The sequence below is a fragment of the Saccostrea cucullata genome, unplaced genomic scaffold (assembly GCF_032062105.1).
Source record: "Saccostrea cucullata isolate Sc308-1 unplaced genomic scaffold, CSIRO_AGI_Scuc_v1 ctg3093, whole genome shotgun sequence".
Lineage (NCBI taxonomy): Eukaryota > Metazoa > Mollusca > Bivalvia > Ostreida > Ostreidae > Saccostrea > Saccostrea cuccullata.
The window spans coordinates 40,822-66,620 of NW_026935677.1; the positions used below are offsets into that span (position 1 = coordinate 40,822).

At 35.1% G+C, this 25,799-nt stretch overlaps 2 protein-coding genes across 5 annotated transcripts in view; one reads left to right on the top strand and one right to left on the bottom strand.

Moving 5' to 3' along the window:
- The window catches only part of LOC134243558 (uncharacterized), a 65,235-nt gene extending 39,443 nt beyond the window's left edge, over window positions 1–25,792 (top strand). The window contains exons 1-6 of one of the 4 annotated variants that reach the window (XM_062725809.1): window positions 19,231–19,263; window positions 20,206–20,285; window positions 21,031–21,256; window positions 21,594–21,788; window positions 22,251–22,529; window positions 25,070–25,792. In XM_062725809.1, the coding sequence (XP_062581793.1) occupies window positions 21,163–21,256; window positions 21,594–21,788; window positions 22,251–22,529; window positions 25,070–25,197 (696 nt within the window). In that variant the 5' untranslated portion in view covers window positions 19,231–19,263; window positions 20,206–20,285; window positions 21,031–21,162 and the 3' untranslated portion in view covers window positions 25,198–25,792. Of the gene's footprint in view, window positions 1–19,230; window positions 19,264–20,179; window positions 20,286–21,030; window positions 21,257–21,593; window positions 21,789–22,250; window positions 22,530–25,069 lie in introns of those variants that run through there. The other 3 variants (XM_062725811.1, XM_062725810.1, XM_062725812.1) reach the window with 3 other exon arrangements.
- On the bottom strand, window positions 2,308–11,823 carry LOC134243553 (integrin beta-like protein A). The gene is made up of 9 exons (XM_062725806.1): window positions 11,653–11,823; window positions 5,245–5,492; window positions 4,860–5,003; window positions 4,584–4,719; window positions 3,996–4,145; window positions 3,750–3,892; window positions 3,478–3,639; window positions 2,547–2,587; window positions 2,308–2,465 (listed from the first exon to the last, which is right to left on the bottom strand). Exons 1-9 carry the CDS (start codon window positions 11,761–11,763, stop codon window positions 2,308–2,310), a joined length of 1,293 nt encoding a protein of 430 aa, XP_062581790.1. The 5' UTR covers window positions 11,764–11,823.
- Window positions 25,793–25,799: the final 7 nt, after the last annotated feature.

Here is a 25,799-nt window from a genome sequence, read left to right on the forward strand (position 1 = left end):
TCTGCAGTAAAATTTTAACACTAAATATATTTTTGAATCCCCAGTCTACCTTCATTTTGTTAGAAATAAAAAAAAAATAGAAAAATACACAAAACCTAAATAACATTCCTATTTTTGCCAATTTAGTAAGTTTTTGAACATAAATATACATTATATGTAACGTAGACATGAACAAATTGTATGTAATCAAATCGGAGATGTTATTATATTTTTGTTGATCGTTATTTTAAAAACCTAAATGCTTACTGCTTTGTGATGTCTTCCCATACAGCTTTCTTTTTCTCGTTTGTCACTGATGCCGACAGTTTTGCAAATAATACATTTTTGTTTTCAATTACACAAGATGTTAGAATTTTCATTTCATCATCAGTCCAGTTTGGCTTACGTTTTCTACTCTCCGAAGACATTTTGATTGTGCAGAGTCAATAGCGAATATTGCAGACGACAATATCGATATTTACATGTTTGTTTGTTACGAAATTCACATTATTTAAGAAAACGCTATGGAAAGCAACATGACAGATCAGAGACAGAGAGAGGTTTCTTAAATTCTTTATTTCACTACAAAACACAGTTGCGAATGTATTCCTTTCAACATGATTCAATCTACGATATATTTTCAATCTAAATATGTTTCAACGCTTTTAAGTTTTTATTATAGACCTCAAAACAAATATTGCAATAAATAATAAAGAATATGTGATCTTTTCCATATATCTTTTCAATGAATATCAAACAAATTTCTCTCTCTCTCTCTCTCTCTCTCTCTCTCTCTCTCTCTCTCTCTCTCTCTCTCTCTCTCTCTCTCTCTCTCTTTATGATATGTATGTGCATATGCATAAGCTCGTTGTCAAGGACGTAAGTCTGGCCTTAACTTAGTCCGATACTAGTATTTACGGCCAGGCGTACGCCTCTTAGTGAAACGCAACTTACGCCGGACTAAATTTTGCGTACGCCCCGAGGCCTAATTTAAGTTTGGTCGTATCTTACGCCTTTTAGTGAAACGGGCCCCTGGACTTGTTTTTTTTCTTTCTGAAAGATGGTTTTTCAAGTTTAGAAATAGAAACAAGTCAAAAGGTAAAAGATCTAGCGAACATTGTTAATGTGAAAAAATATTAACTTTCTTTTTATCCCGAAAATCCCTTTACGCTTCAGAGATGCAGGGTTTGGACGCTGTCATGAAAAAAATAAATGCAGTGGATTCCTAATTCTAGGTCATTCCTCTAAAAAACCTTTCGATTTTTTTGCAAAAAGATTGCTTTCTAGACTCCTACAAAAATTACACTGTCTCCCCGAATACGAAATTGTACAACAGTACCACTAATATTTAAGAAAATTGCATATGAATCTGTCCTTGGCCTTTTGCATACCTTTGCTCCTGTCGGACCATTGCTGTTTTTATCAAGTACATCTTATGGTAAATTTTGTATTGAGCGTTTTAAGCAATAGATTCATGTTCCATTATGTGTTTGAGTATGAAACAAACTTGGATGACTACAGTTACTGATATTTCAAAATAATTGTTAAAACATTCCTACACGCTGTCTTTTTCACTCATTTTTCAAAATATAGGGTGAACTTTGAGTACCAAGCTTTTTTACCGTCAAACGTTTCTTAAAAACATTGTAAACTACTCCCGATATGATGTCTATCAAATTTGCTATGTGTCTTAAAGTCAGTCATACATCATCAGATATTATTTGTTGAAATTGGGCAAATAGTACTTAAGTTGTTATAATTTTTGTTGGCAAGGACGGTACCCATTTTTGATGCCCATTATAACATTTTTTATCATTGAAATCCACTTGCTTATTTGTCTATAAAACAGGCATTGGTTGATGTAAATGTCACATATTTCAGTGAAAATTTATTTGGGATTTTTAACACGTTTTACAGCAGCTTTAATGAAGCTTTTATTTTCACTCTAATTTACTGATTCTTTACCATTCATCTATAATGCAGTGTCTCGAATAGCCCTTGTTTCCCAGCTTCTCACGATGAAACTATGTGATGAAAAGTGGTCACATAAACTGTTATCAATTCATTAAAAATTCAATAATGAGAGAAAGTCTAGCTTAATGTCATATGATTTTTATGTTGTATGTCATCGAGCTATTGACATTATTGAACGTCCCTCGTATATGTGACAATTAAGTGTTTACTTGTGTTGTAAAAAATGTCATTAAATACAGTAATATATCAAGTTTGCACTTGAGTCAAGTGTTTTTAACAGCATTATAACATTAAAATGGAATATGAGTTTTAAGGGCGCAAAAACCTCTTCATAAAGGTATTTATAGTCCAGAGTCAAATGTAATCATTTTGTACGAGGCAGTCTGAAATACCTGTTTGACATATTCTGTCGGTGTACCCAGAAATACAGCTACACGTGAAGTTTTGAGTCATTCCTAGGCGAATGCATGTCCCATTATTCAGACAAGGTTCATATAAACAAGGGCTTATATCTATCATACAAAAAGGAAATTTAGTTTGCGATAAGGCATATTTATTATTAATTCCATAACGTTTTTAAAAGATAAATATACCTGTAACTCTTATTTCAACACAACGAGAATCACTTGCTTTTCTACAAAAGAATTAACACATGAATATTTCAAAAAAAGGTAATGTCTTGTAAAATATATCATCCAATGTCAAGAATCTGTCAACAATAACATGAAATAATAATAATAAAACTTAAAAAAAAAACAACAAAAAACAAAAAAAGGAACTTTGTGCATTGCATTCCGTTGTTATATGACCCTTCTAGACATTGGTAGGAACAGTTTGATTGTAAATATACGTCAGGTATTACCTTTTATATGTTTAATTATTTAAGACTCCTTATATAAGAACTATTATATTATATGTACATTAAACATTAGAGGACTATGTTTTGTTTGGTGTTTAGTCAACGAAGAAGGTACGCTTTGGACTTTATTGTGCCCTAAAAATTTAATGTTCTTAAAAATACATGAAAATGGCTTTAACAAGAGTTGAGTAGATGAATATGATAAATCATAATAGAATATGGCATGAAGGAGGACTATTCTGGAAATGACGTCATTAATATGGTACATATTTAAGGGAAAAGCTTCAGAATGACTTATTTCTGTGCCTTTTTTCTTTAGAAAATAGTGCCTGCCCCCATGGATATGGATATATTATGTAAATTGCTTTGAAAAATCACACATTTCAAAATCTTTGTGGGCAATGCATACAAACTATGTTTTCTGAAAGAAAATTGAACTGAAAATTGATGTCTTCTGCAACTTTTTAAGAAAATACGGGAAAATACACAAGTTAATGACGCCAAAATTAGCATTCAGGGGGTCATATAAGAAAAACGATTTGAGTATTCTTACTGTATGGAATTTTTATTATTTAAAGAGAATGAATTTAAAATTTCTTTTATCCCTTTCATATTTTTGTAGAATACAGGGCTATATTTGTATTGAAACTGTATCTTGTTCTTACCCATTATTATCTTCTGCCAAGGCGCATAGAATATGTGAACCGATCTGAAGTGCTGTTGGTGTCCATGTTGTGTTGATAAAGAAAACCCCTGGTCGTCCTGGGTATGGCATGGGAGAAGTATACGTCATCCCAGCTGGTGAGGTAACATCAACTCTTGTTATTCTTTTAAAAAAAAGGTCGATAAAAATATTGAATAGTTGCAGTTAACAATATATTTGTGAAATCGATCTTAGAATGACATTAAAAAATCAACAGTGTTAAATAGAAAGTACGTTTGATTGCTAGCGATGTAAAATGAGATGTGTAATGTTTGTCCCGTCAAAACGTTATAAATGGTACCCTCTGGAGGAGTGTTATTGACAAAAACAGGTCGCTCCTCACAACCACCGGACAAACTAGCAGTCCTGACAAGAAACTGAAAAATTCACATCAACTTAATTGAGAGATGAAAGGCCTTCAAGTTTGATTTTTAAAAAAATGTAAACATCTTGGTTTAATTTTTTTTTTAAAAAGTTTACCTGGAGATGAATTGCCGTCATTGGGTCAGAAGGAGTGTACGTCGTCCCACCAATAGTAATATTTGAGCGCGGAAAGTCTTCCACAGTTACGGCTACAGCATACGTGCCATTTACAGTGTGATTTGATGGAAAAGATATCGTGCATGTTTCCTATAAAATCATTAAGAATTATATTTATCAAAATTCCGTGTCAAATAAGAATTACTTGGTTTTGAATTAGTGGAAAAACATCATTGTTGGATGACAAAATTTCATACTTAATAATAATGATATGGTATTTAGCAAATACATTGTATTTATGCCCCGTGGGGATCCGGGTTAGAATAGGTCCTCAGTACCCCCTTGCTTGTCGTAAAAGGCGACTAAATGGGGCGGTCCTTCGGATGAGACCGTATAAACCGAGGCCCCGTGTCACAGCAGGTGTGGCACGATAAAGATCCCTCCCTGCTCAAAGGCCGTAAGTGCCGAGCAAAGGCCTAAATTTTCAGCCCTTCACAGGCAATGGTGACGTCTCCATATCAGTGAAATATTCTGGAGAGGGACGTTAAACAGTATACAATCAATCAATCAATCATTGTATTTATTTACACTATCTAAGCTGGCGTAAGGGAGAGCGGAACAGACAGAGTCACATTCTGACCCAATGGACCAACGACATCTTAAAATATCACCATCGGCATCTGCCACTGGAATTTGTAAGGCAAGGCGACAACCATATTGAAATCTGAAAAAAAAGATTGTTCAAAGCCAAAGTTGTAAAAATCATAGGAATCAATAATGACAGACAAGGTTCAATCAGAGAACAGCTTACTTGAGATTCAATTTTAATTCCGTTATGAAGATGAATCAAATCCTGAGCCTTACGTGTACATTGGCTTCCCTGTTGTGACAGGACTGGTGTTAGGTTGCTGGATATCACTCCTGATGGCCAAATAGACGACTGTTCGAATTGACCAGGATCCAGCAGAAGTCCCATAGTCTAAACTTATCCAGCAACAACTTGCAAATCTATTCATCAGTGGAATTTTTTTTAAAAGACAAAACATTGAAACATTGAGTTATCAAACCAAACAGTTTTCCCTTTTTATTATGGCTACATAAAACATAAAAACAATCCAACAAGCAAATATTTTTAAATATAACTTTCATACATATAACAACCGTATTTAAGATGTAACTTTAAATTCCCTTTCATTTATTGATATTGTATCTCTGAATTAAAAAGAAGTGTATTATTTTATCATCTTACTCAACGACGAAAGGACCCTCTCCTGGAAAGGTATAGTCAAAATTTCTCTCCCCTTGTTCCCAATCCTCTTCTACGCTTGCACCTGTGCATATGTAGTTTACTGTACTCAAAGACTGGGAGGTCGAATTACAACCAGACGTACATCTCCAGAAGGTACTGTTCATCCCGGTAACCAGGGAACCTATCAACGCTGGGGTGCAACCAGGTCCCGTACCATATCGCCACCCCAGCTTAAATGAAAACTGGACCTGCAAATTGTTTAGGAAAACTACAATTTATAAAAATAAAGTATATTCTGTTTAAATAAAGTACTGAAGTTTCCACAGTAGGATGGGTTGCTACTTATTACAATAAAGCTTCTTTTGCTTATTGTTTGATTGAAAATCATTATCATTTTGTAAATTATAAACATTAAAGTGTTATGGGTCAGAATAACCCTAAATGTCAGCAAAGATCAATAACACAATTTAAACTTAACAATAATTTATTTACAGTAATATATAATAAGTATATGAAACATAAAGTACAAACTTAGCAAGAATCTAGAAATACATACATCAGAGTGTCCGTTGCTGCACACAATGTCCCAGTGAAAATATATCCCAGTTATATCTCAATAGTGCTTATACGACAAAGTATTTCTATACATCGAATTGACAGGGTATTTATACAGTATCATAAATCTAGAATATTCTAGAAATTGTTAAAACATGATATTACTGGAACAATCTGGACATACACAAAATTTAAGAATGTTCTAGATCAAATGACCGAACATGTTGACCACTCTGGAATGTTCAAGAAACTTAATGTTACTAATTATATACATAATGAAACAATACACATTTCACAACACCTCCCCCCTTAGAAAGTTTGAATGTCAATGAAAACTTATATTATTAAAACATAGGTACATTAATACAAAATCTAGTATATTTACGATACTCTTGACAAGGCATCTGCAATAACATTGTCTTTGCCTTTGATATGCTTTATTGTTATATTGTATTCCTGTAACAACAAACTCCATCTAGTCAGTCTTTGATTCTTGTTTGGCAATTTATGCAAAAATGTCAGGGGGTTGTGATCAGTATACACAAAAATTGGATGCAAAGTAACATTCAAATAAACATCAAAATGCTGTAAAGCTAACAACAAAGCAAGGCATTCTTTTTCAATAGTAGAATAATTTCGTTGACATTTTGTAAGTTTCTTTGAAAAATAAGAAACAACTCTATCTACATTATCACTATGTTCTTGAAACAAAGCTGCCCCGATTCCAACATCACTAGCGTCAACAGTAAACTTAAATTGCTTAGAAAAATCTGGAGTTGACAGAACTGGGTTGCTCATCAGGACAGATTTGATTTTATGAAAGGATTTTTCACAGTCCTTTGTCCATTCAAAGTTAACCCTCTTTTGTAAAAGATTTGTAAGTGGACTAACAACTGAGGAAAAATTTGGACAAAATTTTCTGTAAAACCCAGCCATGCCCAAAAACTTCATTAATTCTTTCTTGTTTGTAGGAATCGGGAACTTTGCAATAGCTTCCACTTTAGCCATAATCGGTGTAACATAACCTTGACCTACTTTATGACCTAAATACTCTACATAAGCATGACAAAATTTACTCTTCTCAAGATTCACAGTTAAGTTTGCTTTAGCTAAAATGTCAAATAAAGCACGCATGATTCGGAGATGTTCGTCCCATGTGTTGCTGTATATGACGACATCATCAATGTAGGCCTCGCATCCCTCAAGGTCTTGAAGAAGGGAGTGAATCATCCTTTGGAATGAAGCCGGTGCGTTTTTCATGCCAAAAGGCATTACTTTATACTGGTAAAGTCCATCTGGTGTAGCAAAATCAGATATTTCTTTTGCTCTTTCTGTTAACGGTACTTGCCAGTAGCCTTTCAACAGGTCAAATTTACTGACAAATTTCGCGTTTCCAATGTTGTCAATACAGTCATCGATTCTAGGTATTGGATATGAATCAGTTTTGGTAACAGAATTCACCTTTCTAAAGTCTGTACATAATCGGTACGAACCGTCCTGTTTTGGTACAAGAATACACGGTGAGCTCCAATCACTTTTACTAGGTTCAACAATGTCATTGTCCAACATGTACTGCACTTCCCTTCTTAGGTACTGCAATTTTATTGGATTCAGACGGTACGGATGTTGTTTGATAGGCAGAACGTCACTCACTATGACATCATGACAAGCTGCATTAGTTTTCTTTGGAACATCCGAAAAGATTTGATGATACTCATTCATCAAGTTTTTAACTTGTTCTTTTTGGTGAATGTTCAAATGTCCAAGTTTTTCATCCAAATCAGCCAAAACTTCTGAGTTTTTCAAGCGGACACTCTGATTACAATCTTTCTCATTCATTTCTTTACTCGTATCACTTACTCGTATCAATACAATTTTGAACAGTCTTAGCATTGGCTAAAGTGGAAACTGGTTTTACAGAATTTCGGTCACACCTTTCAAAATACTCTTTTAACATGTTAATGTGACAAACCCGTTTCTCTTTACGTCGACCTGGTGTCTTAACTACATAATTTACATCACTGATCTTGCTTTCAATTTCATAAGGGCCATAAAATCTGGCCTGTAAAGGATGACCAGGAATAGGTAAAAATACAAGAACCTTATCACCTGGCTTAAACACACTATTTCTGGTATCTTTGTCATACCACATTTTCATTTTCATCTGAGAATTCTTCAAATTTTCTTGCGCTAATTTACAAGCTTTGTAAAGTTTTTCTTTGAAATCAGACACATAATCTAAAAGATTAAGATCACTAGTCTCAGCCAGCAACTTTTCCTTTAACAATTTTAAAGGACCTCTAACTGTATGACCGAACACCAATTCAAAAGGACTGAACCCAAGAGACTCCTGGACTGCTTCTCGTGCAGCAAATAGCACAAGATGAACCCCTTCGTCCCAGTCTTTTTCATACTGGTAACAATAGGTTTTCAGCATTGTTTTTAGGGTTTGATGAAAACGTTCTAGCGCTCCCTGGGACTCAGGATGATAAGCAGTTGATCTATATTGCCTTATACCCAACTCATGCATGACTTGTTGGAACAACCCAGACATAAAATTTGACCCTTGATCCGACTGAATTGCCTTAGGTGCTCCTACAAAACTGAAAAACTTGGTTAGGGCCTTTACTATGCTCTTTGCCTTTATATTCCTTAGAGGTATGGCTTCAGGAAATCGAGTGGATGTACACATATTGGTAAGTAAATATTGGTTTCCTGACCTAGTCCTAGGCAAAGGTCCTACACAATCCACCAACACTCGACTAAACGGTTCTTCAAAAGCTGGAATGGGTTGGAGAGGAGCAGATGGTATCTTCTGATTTGGTTTACCTACCATCTGACAGACATGGCATGACTTGCAAAACTTCGAAACATCCTTTCTTAGCTTAGGCCAATAAAAATGACTCAAAATCCTATTATAAGTCTTATTGACACCTAAATGACCTGCCATAGGTGTATCGTTAGCTAAACTCATGACATCTCGATGATAAGCAGCTGGGACTACTATCTGGTGAACAACACGCCACACTTCATCTGGAGAAGTGTCAGGTGGTCGCCATTTTCGCATAAGGATGCCATCTTTCATGTATAAGCACTCTCCAACTTTAGTGGCCTCTTCTGGTGGAAGTGCCCTCTTACTAAGTTGGATGATATCTGGGTCTTTATGTTGTGCTGAAAGTAAACGTTTTCGGCTGAGGATGTCCTTGCCTTGACTAACTAGTGGATGCAACTCATCATACTCAACACCAAATTTTGGTAAAAGTTCTTTCTTCTCTTGCTTCTTGATATTGTGTGGTTCCATGCTTGTTTGAGTGCCATCAAGGTCAGATAAGAAAGTGTCATTCAAATCAATATCAACAGAGGAATTCGTCTCGTCAAAGGCTTGAGTATGGTCTGCCTCCATTTCTCGTCTTCTGGCCATCGCTCTAGTAACAGCACAAGCTGGATAAATGTCATCATCTTCATCATCGCACATGACATTGGAAGTGATTTTCTCACAAACTATAGGATCAGGTACAACCTTCCCACCAGCTAAATCGTTGCCTAACAACAAAGAAATGCCTGGAACGGGAAGAGTAGGTCAAACACCTACGATAACAGGTCCAGTAACTAAATCTGACTTCAAACTAATTCTATGCAGGGGAACATCAATGATGATTAGCTCCACACCCTGTAATAAAACTGACCCACCAGTAGAAGTCTGCTCAGACAAAGGAAGCACGCCCTCTAACAATAACGTCTGTGCAGCACCAGTATCTCTCAAAATATGGACAGGTTTTATTTCGCTAGAGTCACCGAGTGAAACAAATCCCTGAGACATAAAGGGCTTATAATCCTCCATAGAACCAATAGAACTGGACTGTGAACCCTGGACATCAGGAGTGTCAGAACAAATCGAAAATAAGGCTTCTCTATCACCTCTAACTGCCGCACAAGCGTGTGGTTGAGTTTTATCAAAATCATTTTTTCTCTTAAGTTTAAAGCATTCACTGATCAGATGACCTTTTTTCTTACAATAACTACAAGTAGGAAGCGACCCTATTCCAGATGATCCTTCAAAACGTCCTGGACCGGACTTAGAACCACCTTGGGATGGAGACTGGGAACTTGTGAAAGACTGAGACCCTGAACCACTCTTTTTATATGTGTCTGAATTGGTAGAATTACTGCTAGTCTGAGATCTTGAAACAAAATTCTTTTTATGAGACAAATCATAAGTATCAGATATGACTGCTGCCTCTTCAAGAGTTTTCAATTCTTATCTTCTAAATGTGTTTTCAAATCTTGAGGAACACATTCCTTAAACTCTTCTACCAGGATGACTTGGCGCAAATTAGCAAAAGTTTTATCAAGTTTCTTAGATCTAAACCAGTGATCAAATAAATCTTCTTTCTCCCTGAAAATTCAACAAATGTTTGATTATCAAACTTTCTATACTTTCTGAACTTTTGTCTATACGCTTCAGGTACTAATTCATATGCTTTTAATATTGCTGCTTTGACCTTCTCATAGTCTGAACTCTCAACTACCCCTAGTGCAGAGTATACCTCAGCCGCTTTTCCAGCCAATACACTTTGTAACATTGTTGACCAAACATTTCGTGGCCATTTAAGATTCTCTGCGACCTTTTCAAATTGGGGAAAATATTTGTCTACAGATTTTTCTTGAAATTTTGGAACTAATCTGATATTTTTTGCTGCGTCAAATTCAGTTTTGACAACTGACGGTTCTGGTTGGTTTTGTAATTTTAATTTCTCTAATTCAAGTTCATTGCACGCTCTCTTTCTCGCTCTTCTCTTTCTGCTGCTAATTTGTCTAATTCAAATTTCCGTTCACGCTCTCGTTCTTCTCTTTCTCTTTCTCGCTCTTCTCTTTCTTTTTCTCGATCTTCTCTTTCTTTTTCTCGATCTTCTCTTTCTAATTTTTCTCTTTCTAATCGCATTTTCTCTAACTCTACTTGAAACTGATAATCTGCCATTTTATAAGAGCCTAACTCTGATTTAACTGTATATTCTAATGTCTTGCTTTCTCTGAGAGGATTTAACATCTAACCCAAAATGCAAACCTTATGCGATCAAGTCATCCTTTTTTAACGTATCAAAAACCTGAACACTTGGTGAACTAAGAAAGTCTGTGACCGAAAACACCATGTTGATTTCTGCTGGCTTATAATCAAATTTAGCGGTTCAATAAACAAAATTCTGACAATAAACTGCAAAAGTACAAGAAATCCTTTATCACGGACGAGCCCCCAATTCTGTTATGGGTCAGAATAACCCTAAATGCCAGCAAAGATCAATAACACAATTTAAACTTAACAATAATTCATTTACAGTAATATATCATAAGTATATGAAACATAAAGTACAAACTTAGCAAGAATCTAAAAATACATACATCAGAGTGTCCGTTGCTGCACACAATGTCCCAGTGAAAATATATATCCCAGTTATATCTCAATAGTGCTTATACGACAAAGTATTTCTATGCATCGCATTGACAGGGTATTTATACAGTATCATAAATCTAGAATATTCTAGAAATTGTTAAAACATGATATTACTGAAACAATCTGGACATACACAAAATTTAAGAATGTTCTAGATCAAATGACCGAACATGTTGACCACTCTGGAATGTTCAAGAAATTTTAATGTTACTGATTATATACATAATGAAACAATACACATCTCACAACAAAAGCACTAAACTATTAAAGTGAAGTTAAAATAAAAATATAAAGGTGTAGTATAAAATATGCACAATATAATGTATGAAAAAAGAACAATTTTTGGGACATTTTCCCCGCTATATTATTAAATTAGTTTATGATTTAGGAATAAAAAAAATTACCCCATAACCGATTCCAGTAGGTTGCCAACTTATTGTGCCGCCTCTAAAATGACTAGCTTCAGATACTGTAACAATAACAAAGTTCAAGAGAATGTGAAGTATGGTATTCATTCTTACTTTTTTTTATTTCTTAATGCAGAATATCTGCCTTTATATATAGAAGCCAGGTAGAAAGCAACCAATAAAATAACTGATCACGCAGATGGATCCACTTCCTTATAACATTCACACCTCCTAACCTCATTAGCATAAATCGGAAGAATTCGGAGATAAACGTAATAAAATATGAACACAATCCGGAACGTCCGAACAGCTTTCCTCGCGAGAATTCAGCGAGACCAACATGCTACAGGTGAAAATCGAGAGAGAAATTCAACATGAAAAAAAGATGTAAAACTTTATGTTATCTCGATTTATAAGATTTGTAAATTGCAAAAAGTTGAAAAACAAACGTTTCTTTACCTGAAAAGTGAAAGTAGGTTTGCAGTTTCTTATTCTGTCGAGTGCTATTTCACTTTAAAGTGTCAAAACAGCACCTCTCGATTTTGTAAACATGTTTCCACGTGAAAGGGAGTAGTTGTGATAATCAAGATTAACCCACATACATTGATTTAGTGAACAAAAACACTCGTAAGTAGAATTTCATTTATTTTTTCGATTACCTCTTGCACAAAATGGCTAAATATTTTAGGGCATGTTTGTCAAATGCTGTTAATAGCATGTCGAAAATTGAAGAGAAAATGCAGGTGTGCTATAGTTTGTTCCCACTTGTAAGGTAGTCTACTATGCATGCATATGCAGAGTTACGCGTATAAAAGTCATTATTCTTACTTATCAATACCCAGATATTTGTGAGAACCATATGTGTTTTTTCAAATACTAAGAGACTTAATTCTATTCGTACTCGTGTATATGTGTATGCACAAGAAGTCCTTCCGAATTTCCTCTACACATATACATGTGTACCTGGATAAAGGATTTATGGTTTGTTTACATTTGTTTGCAGTTTTAATAGTGTCAGCTGTTTATATCAATCATGCATTTTTCACTAGAGCCTTCTGATCAAAATATGGTTGTTACTTTTCTAATTTAATATCATAGAATTTATTAATATCAGATGACGTCAATGCAGTTCTCACATACTTGCATGTGTATATATCAGGTATGAAACTTCACATATGCAGTTGTGGCCCGCATGGCACAGTGATTAGAGCGTCTGCTCTAGAGTCGCGAACTAAGGAGTCAATCCTTACGTTGCTAATTCTAATCCCACAGTGGGACGTGGATACCGGTCCTTGGATGAGACCGTAAATTACCAAGGCCCCGGGTCGCTGTAGGTGCTGGCACAAAAAAGATTCCTCCCTGCTCAAAGGCCCTCACCCAAAATTTGTAGCCCTCCACCGGCAAGTGGTGGCGTCTCAATATGAGTGAAAAATTCTCGAGAGGGACATACAATCCATCAATCACATATGCAGTTTATGAAAAGAGCCATAGCGCATTTGATAGTCACTTTCGCCTACTCAAGTAGTGATTTTTTAAATACTTTGTTTAACAAAAATTTGGTCAAACAATGTTAGTGTATACACGTCTTAAAGCAAATCACACAAAAATAATTAAAAGAGAAAAATAAAAGATGGCGAGAAAATTATTTAATAATGTAAGAATTATTTATTTTTTAGAAACTTATACAGTATTGCAATCGTTTGTTGGTGTTTTGTAAACCCATTGCGACCTATCAAATACCTAGTTGGACAGAATAAATCCAAATTTTGTGTTTTAACATGCCCCCTTTTCACTGCAATAAAGGCTACCTTCAATTTTTTCATTTTTTATTAGAAAAATGAAAATTGCATGATATATGTTAAAAACAAAGAATTTCATCATGTATTATTTTTTTTATTTGTAAATTTCTTTGTTTATTGAAGAGTTTTAGTACGTAATTGTGTATAAAAACACGAAAAATGGTCCATATCTTGACATTGCCCCCATTTCACTACAATAAAGGCAAGGTAACAAAATTTCATTTTAATTTTTCAAAGCATAAAACATACAAGTATATTTCCAAGAATCAAAATTTTTTATCATTCCATTTTCGTAATTTTCAACTAGATCGGGCCTCGTAAATACGAGATCACCGTAGAAAACATACACTATCAAACGTGGGAAATCCCAAATTATTACTATGTGACGGTGACCAGAAGATGGATGGATAATTTACGGACTATAATATGCAGCGTCTTGGTTTTTGAAAGCAAGTTTGTAATTGTGGTTTAATCCACGACGGATACACGTGTATTAAATTTAGGCAACTTCCCAAATGTGCAAAAATGCACAACTCACTCGATATTGGTTTTGGAAAATGGCAATGGTGGAAAAAGGGGTGATATTTTGTCAGGAAACATGCATAGGGTTCCCCTTGATAACAAGTATGACGTCATTTCAATCTCGCATATGTATGGAAATTCGTAAAATTAAAAATATAATAATTAAAAGGATTTGGGTCAAATTGAACTGTACCTCGATTATGTTGAGCTGGAATAGCAGGTAACATGGAAACTAAGGAAGTTACAGTGGATAGTGAATCTGAGTCAGGTGCCTGCTCGACAATGGCGACATCATGTTCAGAACGTGGCGGTGCATGAGTTGCTACAGCTTCTCTCTGTTTTTAGGCCTGGATACGAAAATTCTTGTGATTTATCTGGAATAAGGTCTCCTGGCCTTCGAAGCTCTTGATACACATAACATATTTACTTGTATTTGACAATAAATCAGCAGATGATGATCGATTAATTCCTTTGAAAAATTTTTGCGTCTGCTTCATTCAAATTACAGATTAAAAAGGAATATTCTAGAAGACATGCGCAAACAAGAAATATCAAGAATTTTTTGAGCACCGAGCCCAATGATTTATGGAAGTTTAATGTTAAGAAACTTAAGAGTTATCTATCTTTGCATGTAAAACATTAAGCTGCACGAAATAACCAGGTTTATCCATATTGGATAAACCCCATTAATTCATTGAATACCCAACAGCAGAGAAGAAGATTTTCAAACAATTTCTACATTTTCTCTATATAATCAATAGAGCCCCACCCTATCACAAGAACCCCTCACCCTGGGGCCAAAAAATTCACAATTTTGGAAGAAGCATTTTTGCTCATCATAACTATATACTTAGTTAATTTGTTGAATACCTAGGAGCAGAGAAGAAGATTTTCAAACAATTTCTGCATTTTCTCTATATAATCAATAGAGCCCCGCCCTAAAACCAGAACTCCTGACCCTGGGGCCATAAAATTCACAATTTTGCAAAAGGCATTCTTCCTCATCATATATATGTACTTGGTTTGTTTATTTAATATACAGGAGTAGAGAAGAAGATTTTTAAAGAAATAATCCATTTTCACCATATAATCAATAGAGCCCCGCCCTAGCACTAGAACCCCTGACCCTGGGGCCATAAAATTCACAATTTTGCAATAGGCATTCTTCCTCATCATAACTATGTACTCAGTTAGTTTATATAATACTCAGGAGCAGAGAAGAAGATTTTTAAAGAAATAATGCATTTTCACTATATAATCAATTGAGCCACTAGAACCCCTAACCCTGGGCCATGAATTTCACAATTTTGGTAGAGGACTCAATGGTCATTACATTCATGCTAACAGTTTGACTGCTTGATGTCCAGGAGTAAAGAAGAAAATTTTTAAAGATTGCACTAATTTTAGTGGTTTTGGCCCCACCCCTCAGGCCCCAGGGGGGCAGGGACTATGAAATTCACAATTTTTGTTCCCTTTCACCCATAAATGCTTTATGGAAAATTTGGTGGAAATTGATTGAGTGGTTACAGAGAAGAAGCCGAAAATGTTCAAATGTTAACACACGACGCACGACGACGGACAAAAACAGATAGCAATAGGTCACCTGAGTTTACTCAGGTGACCTAAAAAAAGGTGAACATGAATATATCAACTTATTATTGATAATACGGGATTAAATGTGTTTATAATATATTGTTTTTGACAAAATTTTAATCTACACTAATATGATCCGTTTTCCGTTCCGTTTTCCGTTCCGCGTTTTAGTAACACCGACACAGATGGACTTATATCCGTACATACATCTGAGTGATAAAGTCTGTCCAACTAGATCTGCCGTCATAAGTGTCGGGTTTTGCTCTGACAGTCTGTCGAGTCTGGTTTTGAATTTCACAATTTGATCTGAACGGATTAAAATCCGATGGTCTATCTAAAATATTATGAGGGTTTATCTGTGTTCGAGAATCAAACGAACGAAATTGTGACTGGTTTGCGTCACTGGGCAGAGTATGTCTATGGTCATCAGGCTCACTCACTCGTCTCGGTCTTTGTCAACCAAACGATGTAAAGTCCTTGTAAGTTTCTGTAACACCGTAGAAATATCACAAATCTGGGACTGCATACAATTCACTTTAGTATCAATATCAGGACTTGGTTCATCCCCACCCTGATCATTGGGGTTCACATTAATACAACGGGATTCTGACATTTTTTTTCTACCGGGGAAAATCCAGCAAGTGTAAATCAAAAATAACAAATTTTCCTGCATAAATAATTTTATCCTATCCCACCGCTGCCACTAAAATGTAACGTTTTCGCCGTTACGAGTTCGTAAGATAGGATAAAATAATTATTAATTACCAAATTGGTATATGTAATGTATAAGCCTGGTCGCGGCTAAGATCTGGTCTTTAATTTCTGGTAGCGAAATATGAATCAACCTGGTAGCGTTTTTTTTTTACTAAAGAAATCAACACCAAAGATTATAAAGTTTTCAAAAATTATATTCTGATATGCCAAAATTTAATAATGATAGTCAACAAATTAACAACAATTTATTTTTCAAAATATGGTCACACAAAGTCACTTGCTAGATTCAAAAGATTCCCCAAATTTCAGATAAAGTTAAAGTAAAATTTCTAATACGAAATTTTATTAATTATAATGTTCAAGAAATCTGTGAGCCAATGCTCACTAGTAATACCCCCCCCCTCTGAAGTAAATAAGCACTATCATGTTAATATACTGTTTACACAAGTTCAATTACAGGCAAACGAAGTTGACATCAGATTCTTATCAAAATTAATCCCACCATTTGGCATGCCTGAACAAAGTCGGTAATAAAATTTCAAGCATCTGCTATGAATAGCTAATGAGAAAACTGCTACGAAGATTTGTCATGTACGAAACGGACAGACGCACGGACAAACAGGAAGTTGATAACAGGTTTAAACAAAAATGTATCCCACCATATGGCATGCCACAGAGAAGATTGTGTTAAAATTTCAAGCATCTGCAATGAGTAGTTGCTGAGAAAACTGTGACGAAAATTTGTTATGCATGAAACAGACAGACAAACAGGAAGTTGACATCGGATTTTAACAAAAATGTATCCTGCCATATGACATGCCTCAGAGAAGATTGTATTAAAATTTCAAGAACTACGTTGAGTAGTTGCTGAGAAAACTGCGACGAAAATTTGTTATGTATAAAACAGACAGACGCACAGACAAACAGGAAGTTGACATCGGATTAGAGCAAAAATGTATCCCACCATATGGCATGCCTCAGAGAAGATTGTGTTAAAATTTCAAGCATCTACGTTGAGTAGCTGCTGAGAAAACTGACGAAAATTTGTTTCGGACAGACACACGGACACATAGCTACACGGACACACAGACAGACAGACACACAAGGGTAAAACAGTATATCCCCCTCTCCTTTGGAGCGGGAGTATAAATCTCACAAATAGTTTAAAAGCGACTACAAATTGGGTAAAATAAATTCAAAAGTCTTCTTCTTCTTCTTCTTCCCATACGAGTTTACTCTTACTAGAGCGTTGAACTCGGACTGTCACACGCGACGGACAAGGCTAAAAAACCGATCAGGGCACTATGTACAACAAGAGGCCCAGGGGCCACAGCGCTCACCTGAGCACATCAGGCTTGAATTTACTCCCCCCCCCCCTCCAGACGTTCCTCATTTGAACAAACTAGAATCTACCTGAGGATGATTCCATATAAATATCACAAATCATAACTTTGCAGTACTTGAAAAGAAGATTTTAAAAGGTTTCCCTATATGTTCCTATGTAAAACTTTGATCTGCCATTTTTGCCCCACCCTACCCCCGGGGGTCATGATTTGAACAAACTTGAATCTACACTACCTGAGGATGATTCCACATGAGTTTAATCTTTCCTGGCCCAGTGGTACTTGAGAAGAAGATTTTTAAAGATTTTTCCTATATATTCCTATGTAAAACTTTGATCGGCCATTTTGGCCCCACCCTACCCCCGGGGGTCATGATTTGAACAAACTTGAATCTACACTATCTGAGGATGATCCCACATGAGTTCCATCTTTCCTGGCCCAGTAGTACTTGAGAAGAAGATTTTTAAAGATTTTTCCGATATATTCCTATGTAAAACTTGGGTCGGCCATTTTGGCCCCACCCTAGACCCTGGGGTCATGATTTGAACAAACTTGAATCTACACTACCTGAGGATGATCCCACATGAGTTTCATCTTTCCTGGCCCAGTGGTTCTTGAGAAGAATATTTTTTAAAAATGCCATTAATTTTTCGCTAATTCATAATTATCTCCCCTTGGAAAAGGGTCTGGCCCTTCATTTGAACAAACTTGAATCCCCTTCACCCAAGGATACTTTGTACCAAGTTTGGTTGAAATTGGCCCAGTGGTTCTTGAGAAGAAGATAAAAAATGTGAAAAGTTTACGACGACAACAACGACAACGACAACGACGACGACAACGACAGACAACGGACAAATTTTGATCAGAAAAGCTCACTTGAGCCTTCGGCTCAGGTGAGCTAATAAAAAGTTAAAAACTGGCACACTTAGTTGGTGTTGGTGGGCAGCTGGCTCCTTGTATATGAGTCCAGCTGTGTCCGGAAGGACTCTAATGTTGGTGCTGAGGCAACTACAGATGGTAAGTTGTTCCAGTCTGAAATTGTCCTCGGAAAAAAGGAATATCGATGTGCATCGATCAGAGTGTGTGGTAGACGGTATGTGTAGCTGCCTCTGGTCCTTCTGTCACTGGGTGTCAGGTACATATCTGCAGGGATAGCCACCAAAGCATTCTCAATCTTGTATAACAAAACGAGTCTTATCTTCATTCTTCTTGTTTGTAATGGTTCCCAGTGTAGATCTTGTATCATCTGGGTAGCACTCCCAGGGTGGTTATCATGGTAGTTTTTGGTGGCAAATCGTGCTGCTCGTCTTTGCACTTTCTCCAGCTGATGGACTTGCTTGGAGTTCCAGGGATCCTATGTTGCACAGGCGTATTCTAGAATCGGTCGTACTAATCCCTGGGCTGACTATTCAAAATAACTCCTGAAAAAAAAAATTACGTCCGTCCACTATCATCTAAAAATCCCAACTCATTTCTAAAACTAAACGTTAACACAAAGTGACATAGCATGACCCAACGTGACGTTATATACCGCGAAATTACGACACATTCTAGGTAAAACCTGTACATAATTTCCCGCGACCGGAAGTAATGGAAAACGAAAGTAATGTGAAATGACAGTATGACTTATAAATAAGGTAAAACAATGATGTACAACAAGTTTAAATGTAGTTTAAACATACAATAATGATGAATGAGTCTTCCGGTCGGAATGAATTAAAATCACAAATTTTCAATATTTATACAGTCAAAACCGTTACAATATCATTGTGGTTTTTTGAGAGCAGGTCTTACAACAATCTTTTGTAATTTCCATGGGAACCATTATAAGCAGATCTATGTTTGTATTTATATGAAGCAGAATGTGTCCAAAAAATCTTATACGTGAAAAGAAGAAAACACTTGCTGTGATCTTCAACTCGACAGTTCGGATTTCTATTCTTGTGTCAATACTATATATCCCAGTGAGCTTGAGAGCTTGAGATAAAAGATACCACAGAGTTCGACACTTCTGTTTCATACTTTGATATTTTACTTGCAAAAGACGTTAATGGTAATCTAACAACCAAGCTCTATGATAAACGTGATGACTTCAACTTTTCAATCGTCAACTCCCCTTACTTAAGAAGCAATATACCTTCATCACCTTATATCTCTCAGTTGATTCGATACGCAAGAACATGCTCTACATATGTGCAATTTTTAAAGTGAGGAAAATTATTGAAGAACAAGTTGATGAAAGAGAATACCAAAAGTCTCCTTTAAAGTCAATTCGTAAGTTCTATAGTCGATACAGTGACCTTGTCAGCAAATACCATTTATCATTGAGTCAAAAAATGATAGGGAAGCACGGAGGATCTGACCGGTTGGCAGGGGATGCTCACTCCTCCATGGCGCCTGATCCCACCTCTGATGTTTTGGCGGCCCTTGTGTGCTCTTCTAATTTGTATTGCTTTATGGACGTTTGAGCTTAAATACTGTTCGTAATTCCCATATATTTCATATATGTAAAATCTAATTCACTTTCACATTTTCTATAAGTTTGGATAATTGATTAAAGTGCTCAATTTATTTTTCAGGCCCCACTTTTCGTCTTGAACAGTATTGAGAGAAATTTCTTGAATGTCTTATGGCATCGAACAAGGTTATATAAAATGAGGTATATAATTTTCAAAATCACTACATGCTACGTGAATATTTGTGCAGAAAAAAGCTTTGATTTGAATGAGAGTGTTCATAATTACAGCATTCGATAAATCTATTCTGAGGCTCTTGATTAAATGAACGCAAACTCTTGATTCAAAAGAGCATATTACGTTTTGTGAATTGATAAGAAAATCACTTGTCTGAGCAGCGGAGGTATAAAAGACGTTTACACAAATCGAACATTTATTTTCGAAAACATGCTAAAACGGCTTAAAACTCGACAGACTCAACTGTAAAATCACTTTGCTCCGTAACAAACGATCACCGATGCAAATACATAAGCCGAATTGACTCTAGATTGCATACAAATATTTAAACATTTCAGTTGAGTCAGATGAATTTTTTCAACCGACTGTTTTGAACTTTCGTGTTTTGGGGCAAACATTTTGCAATGAATCTTTATTTTTCGTTTTGTGTAAACATCTTTTAAACCCATTCCGCCCCCCCCCCCCATTAAACGATCTTAATATCAATTTACTATAGATATGCTCTTTTCGAAAGGATGCTCCGCTTTGCTGATGCCTATGTTAAAAGTCTAACATCAATAATGTTGATGTAAATAATTCATTCTGCTGTGTTTTTGATATCGGTGAAGCATATCTGTTGAACGTAAAGAGAAATAATATCATTACTCAATTTCCCGTTAATTTTATTACTTCATGGCTTTATGATTATAAGTACTCAACCCATATTTGCAGAATCCCTTTCCGTTCGTGATGACTCACTCAAGACTATTAGACACAAGTTCCCGAGTCCTGGTCGAAACAGTTTGTCGTACAATGGGAAACAGAGAGTAACTAAATCGATCATAAACCCTACAACTCTAAACAATGGAGATGATACATTTAAGTTCTCTATTGCCCCTGAAGTGGACTGTCTACAATTGTGTACTTTGGATAGTGTTTATAGTGCCGAACTGTGTGGGTACGTATTTGAGATATGACTAGAAAAGTTACTAAACGTTTACAAAAATAATGTATTTACGATTTAGTGCAATTACAGGGATGTGAGTGGTTGGCTTAATTAGCACTAATAAGCTGTTTGGGTTTGTATTTGTATATATTAATGTTTTTATTTTTAAAGGCGCAAAAGTTTGAAGCCCGCTATCTTAAGTACGCTCATTGTAATTTGAAGTATAGAAAATAAAGATAAAGGAAAAACGAGGCAATTCATTTAGTTTATTGGGTCTTTCATTGATTAACTAGAGTTTGTGTAAGCCAAAGCATCACGCTATAGAAAAGAAACTTGAATTTCATTACAGCTTCCCTCTGTCCTAAATGCCTTCATATGGAGTCAAACAGCTTTTATGCTTCACTCGCAAAGTTGCCATCAAATCCCAAATGTAAAGCGGGACACATTCCAGAGCAGAGAACGTCTTGTCCTAACGAGTCTGCAGAAGACAAAGTACAAATGTGTGGATTTTTGACGGGGAATTTGACAGTCAAAATAAATATAAGTATGCATAAAATATGATCAGTTATATATTAATGTATCTTTTGTTTTTTCTTTTACTCTTGGGGTTGTGTGGGTTTGATATTTATTCAATACAAAACCTGGAATTAAAATACAGTCTTACTAGGCTATAACTGCACATTGTTTTCAAATATATGAGAGTTCAAAGATATTTTTAAAGATATGTATATCTATATATTGACCGATATATTAAAATGACAATTAATACAGTGTTATTTTAGCCTCGTCTTATTTTGCCCTTTCACAGTTTGCAAACAATTTTCCCCCATTTTAAATTCACAGTGTCATAGATTTTTTTTTTAAAAAAGAAAGTACACCTTATTTTTTGAATTCGCCCCGTTTCAAATTCGCCCACATGAGGTTAGGGCGAAAGAAGCGAAAACTGAAAATTGCTATGAGAAAATAATACAATTTGCAGTTGTTACGGATTACTGATTACTTACAGATTTAATATCCCCAGTAGTGCAAGGAACAGTTACCTACTATGACTGTGTGCTTGTGAGCAAAAATACCCAAACAGAGTGCCAGACAAATGCCACGGGTCCAATGGAAAAATCCCTGCTACAGGAGCTGGGCCCAGATATCCCTGATGTTACTGTGTCGGCATTCCATGGCAAATCCTGTCTTTCTTACCCTGTCACTAACGTCCAGGTATCGTCAACAGCTCCAACTGTAGAATCAACAGGCATGGTATCACCAACAGCTGGAACTGTACAATCAACAGGTATTTTAACTTGAAAAGCTTACCCACTTACCTACTACTCAACACCTAGTCCTTATTTCACCCGGAGGCACATAGGGCAAGGACTAGGGATTTCTATTTCTCTCTTTTCTTAGCTGTCCCCTACACCTCTCCCAAGGTTATATTCATTTCCCTTAGTTCTTTTTCTACGGTTCACTTCCATGTTTTTGTCGGCCTTTCCTCCTTTTCCTCTCTGGTGTCAATCTTAATGCCATGCTTGATAATGCTATAATAAGCTTACCTGTATGTTTATTAATTATGCTTTTTACAAAAAAATTACACGTGCTAAAACTTTCTAATTAGAGTTTTTATCTTTAAGATACATGCAATTAAAATGACGAATCTATTCTATATCCATTTGTACCATCTATACTTTTGTCTTCAATAATATAGAAATGGGAAACGATCAGTGTGTACGGGTCCAACCGTCAAAGCATGTATTAATTGTATTTTTGAGGAGCTGAGAGTTCATTCTGCAAGTAATAATAGACCTTATACCCAAGGCTCCCAATCAAAGGATGTCAGTTTTGACTTATGAACATTTTAAATATTCTTAACAATCAAATTGAATTTGAATTACCATTCTTTAATGGAATCTTTAACAACTTAAACATCATTACAAAAATATATAGCGGGTTCCAGTAAATATTATACTAAGATTTTTTTCTTTAATATCATTGAGATATTTGAGGCAGTGAATAAGAAACTTCAGCAGTATTGTACAACATAATGTTTTCAAAAGAAGTGGATATTTAATATTCCAGTAACTTTTGGAAAATTTTAAATCACAAACATTTTCCATTATTAATAACATCAAATTGTACGAATTTTCTACACTTTAAACAATCGATAAATGAAAGGCCGGGCTTTCTGACATCAAAAACAGCTGCTTTTTACTAAAAATGGAACTCATTAATTTACTAACCTTGTCATATGAAAAATTACTCGGGTGTGGCCGGTCGGCAGGGAATGCTCACTCCTCCATGGCCCCTGATCCTTCCTCTGATGTTTTAGATGTCCTTGTTTACTCTGCTCCAAAATTTGTACTGTTTATGGACTTTTGAGCGTATATACATAATGTTCATTATCTCCATATTTTATTTGTTCAAAACATTCTGAGTGAGACCATGTTCGAAGAAGATATTTCAAAGATGCTTGAGTTTCTCATTGGCTATAAATATTTAGTTTTTCCCGAAACTTATTCCAAAACAAACCTGAGAGGAAGGAAACACTTCGCAGAAAGCTCTGATCTTCAGCTTGATATTTAGATATATCGACGACGTATTATCAATCAACAATAGTAAATTCCATTCATATGTCGATATTTCATCGATATATAACAGTAAACTAAAAATAAAAGATATCACGACTATTTTAACCAGAAATTTTGAAGACTTGAAACTAACACAAAAACTTTATGATAAATGCACTGACTTTTTTAGCGTCATCTTCCCTTATTTAAGTATAGAATTTAATTTTATCGGCTTGTCAACTGTTGATTCGCAATGCAAGACCATTCTCTTCGAAAGAACGGTTCCTAAAAGGACACAAGCTATTGACAAACAATTTAATGAAACAAATTTATCAACAGTCTCCTTTAATCATTGCTTCGCAAGTTTTCTAGCCGGTACAATTACCAAGAGTCAATAAATACGATCTATCAGTAAGTCGAATGCTGACTGACATAGTTAGATCATTATTTACACTAAATAGTCTACCGATATTCCAGTGTTACCGATTATACATGGCAAGGAACACACGGGACGATCAATTGACAGGGGGTGCTTAATCCTTGATTACACCTTATCCTACCTCAAATGATTTTAGAGCTCCGTGTTTGCTTTGCTCCTGATTTATATCGTACTATCAATGGACCTTGCGTCTTAATTCTTAATAGTTCGTCATCTCCATGTTCATTAGACGACCCTTACTTTGGGGTAATAATGGAAAATAAATTTTTTATAAGAATTCTTTTATTTCAAAATATGTTTTATTTTTTCTGGATCTGCATTTTTAATAAAAATACTAAGCTTCTGTACAAAGTTCTCACTAATACTTTTATTCATACAAAACAATTTTTAAAGAGCTTGTTATGAAAATAAATTGAAATCTTCAGCAACAGTCAATTTCTTCTTTGATTTTTAGCACGAGAAAAACTCTTTTGCAGCCGTTGCAATAAAACATATAACCCGCCACACCGAGTAATGTATATTTTTCTGACATACAACGTAGTTGCATTGTTTATTTCTGCACTAACAAGCAAAGAAAGCCATTTTATTATATATTTATATGAATTATCATAAAATTTAGGATAAAGCTTGTTAAATATTATGCTATTGAAATGAATTTCATTGCATTTTTCATTGATGAAACAGTTGGTGCTTAAGAAATTTATAAACAGATGGCTGTTAAGTGGTGTTAACTAATTAAATAAACAATTAATTAATAAAGAAAAAAAAAGATATAAATATTATTTATGTATAAAATAAGTAGTTTGTTGAATTGCTTGCCGTTATTTTCAGAACCTGAAAGAGGACAAAACCCTGGAAATAAGGACTTATCATCATCATCAAATGAACTTTATTTAAAATTCAAACTTTTTCTATATTTTATTCCTATAGTTTATACACACAAGTTACTAATGTTTTAAGAATTTAGACTTGACTGAGGACATCGGCCTGGATAGCTCAGTGGTTGGGGCACCTGACTAGTAATACAGGGGTCCCGGGCTCAATTCCAGGTCCCACCATCCATATATTTTCATGATAAATGTATTTATGAATTTTCAATGTTTGTTTACTCATTCCTCCTTTCTATATTACATATGTATACAAATGTTTAATCGTATGTAATAATCGTATGTAATCAAATGTGTTCTTAAGCAAAAAGACAAAGGTGTTTTTGTACAAATATAAATATGAAGTGCCTTTCAAATGTCAATTTAACGTTATTTTAACCAAAGCCATTGTTTGTTAGCGATTACAAAAAAATGGCTGCATTTCATTTCCGGAATTTTTGATAATTATCAACTTTTCATTTCCAACATTTTTTAGTTTTCATTTCCGACATTTTTTTTTCATTTCTGACATTTTTTCAAATACATATGCAGTACCTATATAGTAACAAATCTGATAACTTAACATATGAAAATTTTAAAGCAGTAAATCATAAGTAAATCATTGAAATCCAATGTTGTAAATCTATTAGTGACTTGGACATAAGTATGGTGCTGTCACTGACATTTAATTTAGT